At 39.1% G+C, this 10,858-nt stretch overlaps 1 protein-coding gene across 2 annotated transcripts; it reads left to right on the top strand.

Moving 5' to 3' along the window:
• Positions 1–2,548: 2,548 nt before the first annotated feature.
• LOC138052062 (uncharacterized) lies at positions 2,549–9,097 on the top strand. 2 transcript variants are annotated; one of them, XM_068898419.1, is made up of 10 exons: positions 2,549–3,087; positions 3,308–3,470; positions 3,721–3,943; positions 4,216–4,753; positions 5,683–5,896; positions 6,416–6,667; positions 6,907–7,078; positions 7,615–7,763; positions 7,983–8,180; positions 8,869–9,097. In XM_068898419.1, exons 2-10 carry the CDS (start codon positions 3,386–3,388, stop codon positions 9,003–9,005), a joined length of 1,968 nt encoding a protein of 655 aa, XP_068754520.1. In that variant the 5' UTR covers positions 2,549–3,087; positions 3,308–3,385; the 3' UTR covers positions 9,006–9,097. The 2 variants fall into 2 exon arrangements, with proteins under 2 accessions (XP_068754520.1, XP_068754519.1); XM_068898418.1 differs by lacking the exon at positions 2,549–3,087 and having other exon boundaries at positions 3,129–3,470.
• The last annotated feature ends 1,761 nt before the right edge of the window (positions 9,098–10,858 follow it).

Below are 10,858 nucleotides of genomic sequence, written 5' to 3'. Positions count from 1 at the left end.
TAAAATTGTGAATTCAAGAACAAAATAATTTTTTTCCATATTATTCAGACATTTGAACTAGATCTAGATCAGATGGTTTTGTCAGTTTGATCAGTACATGCCTGATTTTCCAGTGGTTTTTGTATTTCCTTATAGCCTTAATTATTTGTTGCCGTTTTGTGGTTATAATATTTGAATAATTTCTAAGAGTTCTGAATACATTTGCCAACAATGTAAACAAAACTAAAAAGATCTAATATTATGATATTCTTTGTAAATGTATGTGTTTGTATTAGTGTTTCTAATTGAATGAAGGTTTTCAGGACAACCGTCAGTTCTAGTGTTAACATGACATTTTGTGACTGTGCTCATAGGATTAGGTCCTCTTCACTCTTGAAGAGACTTTCCTCGCCCTCTTCCACTGAACTGAGCTCATCATCAGACGAATAATCTTGCATAGCTTCACTTTTGTCAATCTTGACTTGTAGACTTTACTTTGCTTTTGGTTTGGCCGTCGCCTTTTCGCTCTATCCCGCTCTAAGACAGCTGTTGAGGGGTCATAGGCCTGCCTCTTGGATCCTCAGCATATCCTGAAGGTGTCCCTGGGAGAGTGAAGCTCTCTTGGTTGTGTTGACTCTCCCAAGCTGCTGAACATTCTCTCCAATGCAGCATTGGATACAGGAAGAGAGAAAAGTAAACGGATCAACAACAAACTGTTTTGCCATTGCAAAGCTCTTGATGAATGGAAAATTTTTATACCATGTTGCTCTGTAGTGGCGAGAAGAAGGTGACAAATACTGAACAGCATAGTCGAGCATATCATGCCATTCATCAACCACTACTAGCAATTGTGATACGTTAAGTCCTTGTTGTTTGAGAGGTTCTCGGAAGTGTCTAAGATTATGCAGAATGACTTCATCCATGGACTCATTACCACTGCTTCTGGAATTCCATGCTTCGCAGTTCAAAATGGAGGCCATGTCACTGCTACCAACAAGGCGAGCTTCTATGGCATCGTTCAACAATTCAATGTACGAGTTAGCATCTTTGCTTAAATTTTCAATGGCATTAGCAAAACCAGAAATCTTCACGCCTTGATATTCCTCATTCTCCACCTGGGCAAGGTAGTGTTTAAAGTGCTACTACGATCAAATTCTGAATACCTTTCATTTTCGCTAGATTGGTAGTTAACGACTTGAAGTACATGATTTCCAAAGCATATCCTCTTATGACGAAGGAAAGTGGTATTTTTTTGCGCTCAAACATCATTAATTTCGACCCGCCATTGAACTGTTATGTTCCATTGGCCTGGTTACCAATGGACGATGGTTTCCCATGACAACATAGGCCGGGTCACCCAGATTTCGCGGGAAAGAGCGTGTGACGTCATTTTCTCAAGTCGAAACCCACATGGCTAATTTCTCTTACGATTTCGCCCACTTCGATCAGCTGCTGTTTTCGTTTTGCCGATTGTTCTTAGCACTTTCAATGGTCGGAAGTCGTTGTGTTGTCCAGGACTGTAGCAATGGATCTAATCGAGCGGCAGGAATCGCGCTACACGCAAGTCTGAACAACAAAAATACGAGAGATGCGTGGGCCCGGTTTGTTAGAACGAAGAGGAAGAATTTTCATCCGCTCCCGAAGACACGTTTTGTTATTTGCTCGGTCCACTTCGAAGAAAGCTGTTTTACTAGGGCTTTCGACCCAAGTCAGCGCAGGCAAATAAAACCTGGATCCCTGCCTACGATATGGAAAAAAGAAGAGCGAACAACAGACGTTGAATCTAAAAGAAGTCTCCGCATGATGGAGAAAAACCGGCAAAAGGTAGGCTTAAGATTACGACAAACACGCCAAAGGTGTGAAAATTCTCATTCTGTCTGTTCTTAATATTATTATGTAATGATCTATGGCGATTTCTCTCTACCGTGTCCAGCACTTGTACAAACTGTATTCATTATCATTTAACGTCGCGTTTCAGATAACGAAACTTATTGAGCGAGCATGATTATGTGTTTGACCCCACAAGCTCTTGTCACTCCAAAGCATTTCCAAAGCATCACTTTTAGCCTGCTCGAAAGCTCATGGGATAAACTGTTCAAACTAACGCAAGGGAAAGCGCTTTCATACTCAGCTGCAAGTCTTCTTTACATAAGGTAGTCTTTGATGTTTAGGAAAGAGTTCTTTTCATTTCGATCGTTTTCTTGAGCAAATATATTTCTAAGCTATGTGAGCTGGCACCCAGCAAAAGTGTGTGTAATGTAAATGTTCTTACTAGGAGTGATATCCCTAACCGCAGAGACCCCAATTTATCTTTTACTCTCTAAGGTTTCAAACAATTTGTTGGAAGACAGCGAGGAAGGCAGCATCTCATCAGGCGCCCACAGCAGCAATGCAATGGACTCGGAACCAGTGAGAGAATATTAGTCTTGTTTTGTTTCTTACCACACATCCAACGAAGCAGTGAAAAGCAGTTAGCTTCGAAAAGTTTTATTGATAACCGAGTAAATCAGGATGGATGTTACCAATTTATATATCTACTGGTACCACTATACAAAATACAGCTGTCAGAGATTTAATTTGAAATGTCAAAATGTTTTAGGTTAATGAACATGAGGGTCAAGTCGCTGCATCATTTGAGTACAGAAACTTGGCAGAGGAAGAAACACCAACTGCACTGCCAGAACATGCTGATTTTGCCATTGTAGCAAATCCATCTGCTGATCTGCCTTACACAGCAGAAGCAACATGCACACCAACAGCTCCACAGGAATATGCAGATTTTTTCACTGTAGTTAATCCATCTGGTGATCAGCCTTGTACAGCAGGACCAACATGCACACCAACACCTCCACAGGAATATGCAGATTCTGCCACTGTATTTAGTCCATCTGGACATCAGTCTTGCACAGCAGGACCATCTGACTTGGTCAATAAAGCAACACCAACTGCGAGGCAAGAACTGGCAGCTGCAGAAACATCTCCCGAACCTCCAAATGTGGAGAACAGCCTGCTGACATGTGAAGCTGTGTTGCCTTCAATTCAAACTGAGGTTATGATGATCTTTCTGGGTGCCCCTCCCACAATTCAGTCAGTCCTGCATCTGATAAGGTAATTAATTTATTTTGAAACTAGAAGGGGCTTTAAATGTATTGCTATTGATGATTCTTGAAATTTTTACTGACAGATAACTATCATTGTGTATCATAAATTTAAGTTTTAAACTCTAGTATTAAAAACCCTGAATCCTGTTAATCAACCAACATTTGTCTATCCTAACATAATGTGTGAAACATTCTTTGTGTTGAAAGATACATGTATTCTATTGCAGCCCCCAAAAGCTGCTCCCTGTTCAAGTTGTGCTTCTCTGCGAAAACAGAAGAAAAAACTCCAGAGACAACTTAGGGGCATGGAATCTAAACTTGCTAGTAACCAGTCCAAATGGACAGAGACATTACAGAGAATAACAAAAGAACCAGAGCTAGTTTCAACAGGTTAGTATTTTATTGCAACTTGTAACTTGTAATGATCATGATAATATCAAAGGAACTTAACCTACTTTCAACAGCTTAGTATTTTGTTGCAACTTGTAACTTTTAAAGATAATTTAAATTATAATTGTTAATGAAATACAGCACAGTCATGCCAATATACTAAGCAGGCACACAGAATCCACATAAAAAAGTTGAAAACCAGGCATCCTTTGAACATAAAACTAATCACTATTTTAAATCTTAATTTCAGAGTCCCAAACAGATGAAGTGCTGATACTGGATGAAGATGAAGTTGATGTGGATGGGGGCCTAGAGTACAATGAAGCCATGGATGTTGAAGATGAACCAAAGGTGGAGTCACAGGAAGGTCAGGCAATAGACGATGAAGGAGATCCAAGCTGGACACCAGAAGAAGCTGAAAATGCATATGAGCAAGCAGGCGATGATGACTGTGATCAGAAGCCAAATCAAAAGTATAGTTGTTCAGTGAATGAATATGATGACTTGCTTGATAAACTAGATTAGAGTGTGATTTGCATCTTTGGCAAGGTCTTTGTCTGAGGAAATAGTGAATGATGAGCCATTTCCTTGTCACTTCACTGTAATGATTTTCTATAATACATTATGTACAGTATTCCTTTCTCGGTTATTTATTCTAGCTGGAAGAATCACGGTGTGTGATTTTCTTTTGCACTCACAATTTGTTCTCCTTGTTTATCTTAATTTTTATTTTGCATTTTTTCAGGTTCAACTTTGAGGGTGAAAACTACCGAGAAGAACCAAAAGCAATAGTGTTCCTGTCAAAACTACTGATTCTGTCCCAATCCTGTAATTTGTGCTTTGCCAGCAATCCACTTCTTTCCATATCACAGTCTGGAACAATGTTAACCATCAAATCGACCTGCAGCAAATGCAATGATGTGTTCACATGGACCAGCCAGCCACATATGCTTGGTAAATTCCCTGCAGGGAATTTGTTGTTAAGCTTTGCCATTTTGTGTTCTGGGGCTTCAATAAACAAGGTCTTACTTATGTTCCAGCACATGGGTATACTTGTTTATCATTATCCAACATACTACAACCATCAACGACATTTGCTAGTTCCTTCAATTGTAAAGTACTGGCGAGGCTACCAGGCTGAATTACTCAGGAAATTGGCAGGAGAGGAAGTGGTACTTGCTGGAGATGGCAGGCACGACAGTATGGGCCATTCGGCAAAATATGGCACATACACCATATTCTGTTGCACCATTGGCTACATTATCCATATTGTGCTAGTTCAGGTAATAGTTTTGCCATATTAAAAGGAGCCTCGCACACTTGACATACATACAATCATGTAGATAACAACCAAATCCCAGTGGTTTTATTACAAGGGGATGAATAACTGTGAACAGAGGGTACTCAAAAGTTATTTTCATCTGTGCATGATACATGTTCATACAAAATTTTTAAGAATGTCTTGTTTTGATACTTAGTATGACATTCCCTCATAATTCTCTTCCTCATAATTTAATATGCCAGCCCTTGTGTAGTCTTACTATTATTATGGTGACTGATTTCCTGTCATTCTATATTTAACTCATTGTCTTAACAAGGGTAGTTTGGAGTGGCATAGGGTACTCATTGATTTTGAAAGGCACTAAGGGCCCGATTACATGGCAAATTTCAGCCCGGTTAACCGGGTTGAAATTTTGTTGCGATTACATGATGAACTTCAGCCCGGGCTGAAATATTAGTCTTGGCACCAAATATGAAATTTCATGTGAAGAGTCTCGGGAGAATCAGACAGCCATATTATTTCCTGCTTTTCAGCCTGTCTGAAATTTCTTTTCGATTACATGGAGTTTTTTTCAGCCCGGGGTTAATACTCAGCTCGGGCTGAAAATCCTAGCCTGGTTTGGTCAAACCGGGCTAGGATTTTCAGCCCGGGCAATTCAGGCTGAAAATCCTAGCCCGCTTCGACCAAATCGGGCTAGGATTTTCAGCCCTGGCTGAATTGCGCCCCGGGCTGAAAAAATCTCCATGTAATCGACAATTTGATTTTAAGAGGATTTGTTTCAGTAGCTGGGCTGAAATTCGCCATGTAATCGGGCCCTAAATGTAGTTAATCAAACTTCTACCCAAAAGTTATGCGAGTTGATGTTTGGGGGAGGGATGGGGACATCGGCTTCACTGCTTGCATAATAGCAGCTGTTCTATTGCTCTTCAGGCTAACCAAGCAGGAAGTAGTTCAGCCACGGAGTTCATAGGTCACCAAAAGGCATTTGCATTCCTACTTGGCACAGCTATGATAATTAAAGCATTCATCTCAGACAGGCACTCCCAAATTGCCAAGTGGATGAGGGTCGAGTGCCCCAAAAAATGCAAAGAACTGGGAAAGCCTCTGATAGACCATTTTTTTGACCTTTGGCATATAGGGAAAAGTAAGTTGCTGAATAAAAATGTTCATCTTAGCATTTTAATCATTACATCAAATACAGCACAACAATATGGATCAAACATAAAAAAACATATTTTAACACAATAATTACTTGAAAACATTTACACATGATGATGATGATGATGATAATAATAAAAACTTAATTACTTACCATGTAAGTGTCATTAATTACCAGCAGTTATAAACCACTAATTGGGTCTCTCTAATTCTAATTAAAAATAAGTTACAAATGAAAATTGGATATAAATTCACTGACAGGAAGAGAGGAAGTTAAAGAATATGGGTATAAAATTATTTGCCTGCATGTTTGTCCAAAATTATGTGGTGCTACAATCCGTGCTTGTTTGGTTTGCTCAACCATATGCAAACTCAAAATTTGTATTACTGGTGATTATAATACAACTAGCCTTGCTTGTACAATTGACATCAGAAACAGTCTTTGGACAATAAGATCAGATTACTGTGAAAAGACATTGCCATATACTCTTTCTTATTACTACAGAGATACAAAAACTGCTAACTAAGCTGAGTAAAGAGAAAGGCATGGAAGCAATTGGTCGATGGAGGAAAGCCTGTGTCCGGCACTTTTATTGGTCAGTGACATCTACAAAAGCAAAGCTTCAGTCAGTCATCCTTGCAAAGTTTAAATCCTTTCAGTACCACATACTGAACCAACACACCAATATACCTGAGAGGCTGTTCAATAAGTGTGCTCATGGTGCGGTAACCACTCAACGCTTGTGGCTTACAAAAAGTAATTGATTGCTTTTTTTGTTTACAGAAATTAAGCACATACATGTTTATTTACCGGTTCATTTGGAATAGAAAGCCCATGGAATGCTGCATGTACCTGACTGGTCACTGATTGCTATTAGTCTGGAGTTGTTGGCATGTTTTCTTTTTCTTTTTTTTGGGCGAAAGACCAAAGAGTGTTGAAAGCGTTACTATAAATAACATATGCTATGTCTGAGTGAAATGTACTTTATATATCAGGTTCGGAGGTATACAACAGACTATGTGAGACACTAAACAACTCCTTCCTACTGCGGGGCATAAAGCAGGCATCCCCAATTCAGCAAACAAGCTGCCTGGAAGGTTACCACTCTGTAGTAAACCAATTTGCCCCAAAGATGTTCGCCTTTTCTTATCTTGGGATACTAAGCAGGTAATTTTACACCAATTGAATTCAATAAAGATAACAAAATCAAAGGGGTTTCTGGGCATAACATTAAGCTCTGAATCTGTGGCTCAGAAGTACTGGTCTGATGATATCCTAATATTGCCATTTACTATTATTAACAAGTCTAGTGGAGGCTGCATGGCCAAATGGTTTAGGGTGCTGGTGTTATAATCCAGAGGTGCTGGGTTCAAGGCCTCTACCCTGCGACTAGCAGGAATTGTTTCTCAGTAGTCCCAATTTTATATCCTCAGTCACATTTTGAGAAGAGCCAACTGGTTTGCCTCTTGCCAGGATTTTTAACATGTTACATTTATTTGCCATGAAATATTTGTTTCCTTTCATTTCAGTGGCATGCCTGTAAACTTGCTAAACTTAGTGCTTGTATAGCTAAGTGCAAGACCACTAAAAATAACATTTGCATTTTTCTTTTTTACCACAAAAGTGATCAGTTTCCAAGTGCATCGTCAGTAGCTGCTTCATTTCTTTGAAGTTTATTTTGTCTCTATTAATACTATTTTCAGAACTATTCTTGCGGCTCTGCATTTCAACTGGAATTTAAACAGGGACAGATTAAAGGATGCCCAGGGAAATGCTAAACTACGTGTTACTTATCCTAAGTTCAAAGAGGGAGAAGGAACAGTGAGGGAAGCGCGCGTCAAACAGAATTATGGTATGATCTTTGCATGTGTGAAACAAAATGACTGAATGGCACCAACACAAAAGAAATATTTTTGCAGTTGTTTTCTTTAGCCTTAGTTTGCAATATCATTTGTCCAAAGAAAGCTCGTCAAACCACAATACACTGGATGTTTTTTTCCCAGATTGACCAAGAGATATTTTGTATTTAAGATATTCACAGCCTGAGTGTGATTGGATATTTACTCTTCAGGTTATGTTGCCAAAATATACGATATACTAGTCACCACATCAAGAGAGGACTTAGACTTATTGAAAGATGAACTGACAGCACAAGTGCCAGAGCCATTACACAGTTTGCTTAAAGATAAGGAAAGCAAGGTTGAGGCAAAGGAAAAATACCTATCTAGGAAGAAAAGGGAGACTGTTATATGCCCACCTACATGTTCAGGTACAGTACATTCACAACACTGATTAGTTTTCAGCAAAATTTGAAGCAGGAAAAACTGAAACGAATGTTGTCACAGCAATCATATTGAATTTATAGTTTTTATTATACAGATTTGACAACTCATTTTAGTACACTATCAGCAACATATTAGAGCAAGTTCTATACATTTAGTAGTTATTGAATGAGGCGGAGTAAAATATGAAGAATCCTGCAGATCAAGGAGGGTGTTATCCACAGAGGCCGAAGGCCCAGGTGGATAATACTCTCCAGGATTCTTCATTTCCTACGAAAGCCAAATTCAATTATTACTTTTTTATTCATTCAAAATATTTCCCTGTTCTTAAAAGAGTTTTGCCATTTCGGTCTGTTTTTCTGCTCACCAAAAACAGCACAACCTTGTCCCCAGGTTTTCTCGGTCAACGGTTCAATAATCTGCGGGGGGCTGCACTTGTGACATCATTTTGATGTCAACGGTTCAATAATTTGCAGTGGGCTGCACTTTTGACATCATTGGTTCAATATTCAGTAAACAGCAGCTGGTTATAATTTTGCGGGTGGCTTTAACCAATCAGAAACTGGGAAATATTTTGAATGAATAATAATGTTACTTACAGTATAGTGAATCTTGCAAAAAGCAAACATTTCTGTACTTGCTTTCAATGGATGCTTTTTGTGCTCTTTATTTCAGATGCTGAGCTACAGCAGCTTCAAAACACACCTGCAAATATTGGTGGACAAAGACCTAGAAAAGCACCAACATGCAAAAAGTGTGGACAGCCAAGAAAGGGCCATAAGAAAGGCCAATGCTCCTCAACTGGTAGTTGACGTGCACTCACCTTTCTTAAGGCTATTTCTTACATGTAGTTGCCATTCGTCATCAACCACACATTGACACATTAAAGAATGTTTTTAAACTATTCGCTTTCTGATTATTACGTCCTTGTAACTCTTTCCACTGTGTAATTACAGAAAATATCCATACCTCCCCCATGGAAAAGAGTTTTTCTAAGACCCCCCACTCCTGGAAATTCCAATTAAGCTTCATACATTTCTTTAATTTGTTTGGCCCCACAGAACCCCCCACCCCCCCCCCCCCCCAAGGAAATTCCAATCCCTTCTGTGGGGGAGTATGGATACTCTCTGGAACTGCACATTATACAGGCATGCATACAACCTATTTTATTTTCAACTTTTTGTGGTTCAAAAAGTTAAAATCACTTGTTCCATACAGGTACTGCCGAGGTATGTTTTTGGAAATGTTCGCTACAGTGTAGTTGACAGCAGAGTGGGAATTTTGCTTTGAAAAGTTAGTCCTCACCCTCTTCCTCTTCATAGCCTGTGTACTCCCCATCAACATTTGGGAAGGCTTTCCGGATGCTATTGTAGACACAGTTGGGCAGAAGAATCCTTTTTGAGGCACCAACATAGTCTTACACAAGCTGTACATATTGGCGATATGCTACTGATCTCAAGAACCTAAAGAATTAAAATGAAAAGTACAGGCAACCATTACTAAACAAGCAAAAAATGTGGGTACTTGGAAAACTTCTTGTTTAACCCTGCCACATTAGGAAATTTTGGTGCTGCCATGTCTATCTTGCATTTTTATTATTTAAGGTATGGTTCACATAGCAATGGCTATACTAAGAGTCACACTGACAAATGAAAGCTAACATTGGTGGTTGTTATTAATTTTGGTAGAATCAAACAGGACACCGTTACCTGACTATATTCAGTTTGGAATAAAAGACATAACATGAACTAATTTTTTTCAAACTATATTTATTGTGGTTGTTTTCCAACAGACCTATAATGAAATTGAAACTATGCAAAATTGAATAGAGTAGAGAAATTTTCAACACCCCTTAGACTGGAAATCATATATTAGTTGACATATGTTTATCAGTAAAATGATTAAGAAATATCAAAAACACTATTTAAAACTACACTTACTCTGATTCGGCTGCATTTCTTGCAGTTTTTGTAGTCGAGTAAGACTTCTTAGCTTTAGTCTTCAGGCCTATGGCAGCCGTAGAAAGAACCCACGTGTTCAGGCAACATGCAGCATAGCCTGGATGCTCGGTGATACATTCCCCCTCCTTTTCCACCTCGTACATTTTCTCACCGCACCTGTCGATGTCTGTGCAGCACCAACATTCTTCTGGCTTGGCTATTAAATCAAGGGAACAATTTGAGCATTTGCACCTGAAAAGACATTGAAATTGAGAAGAAACTTAGCATCAATAAGAACGGAACGATCACCTGAGCCTCACTCCTTTGTTCCACGTGCAAGTTGCAATTTTGATTTCTTACTTTTAAAGCGTTTCCAATCTTTATAATGCACACAGAAAAAAAAAACATTCGGAACTAAAATTAGACTGCAAAATCTCTCTGCTATGCCGCTGTTAAGATAAACACAGCAAAGTATCTTTTCGGTTTCATCGAGAAAATTGAAATACATGTAAGCGCAGGGAAGTGACAATTAGAAGGTAAGGACAAAAATCGAGGCGGATTCTCGAGCATCACACTTGCATAGCATACCTGTTGTAGTAATACAGTAAACAAGACAGCTACATACCAATCTGTACAATCATTTTCGCCAGAAAAACGACTCAGCAAAGTCTGCTCTTCCTCCTCCTCGAGAGTTAGCTGTTCCAAGTAAGCAGCGGCCTCTTCTT

The sequence above is a fragment of the Montipora capricornis genome, chromosome 6 (assembly GCF_036669925.1).
Source record: "Montipora capricornis isolate CH-2021 chromosome 6, ASM3666992v2, whole genome shotgun sequence".
Classification (NCBI taxonomy): domain Eukaryota; kingdom Metazoa; phylum Cnidaria; class Anthozoa; order Scleractinia; family Acroporidae; genus Montipora; species Montipora capricornis.
This window is presented reverse-complemented; position numbering and strand designations above follow the sequence as displayed.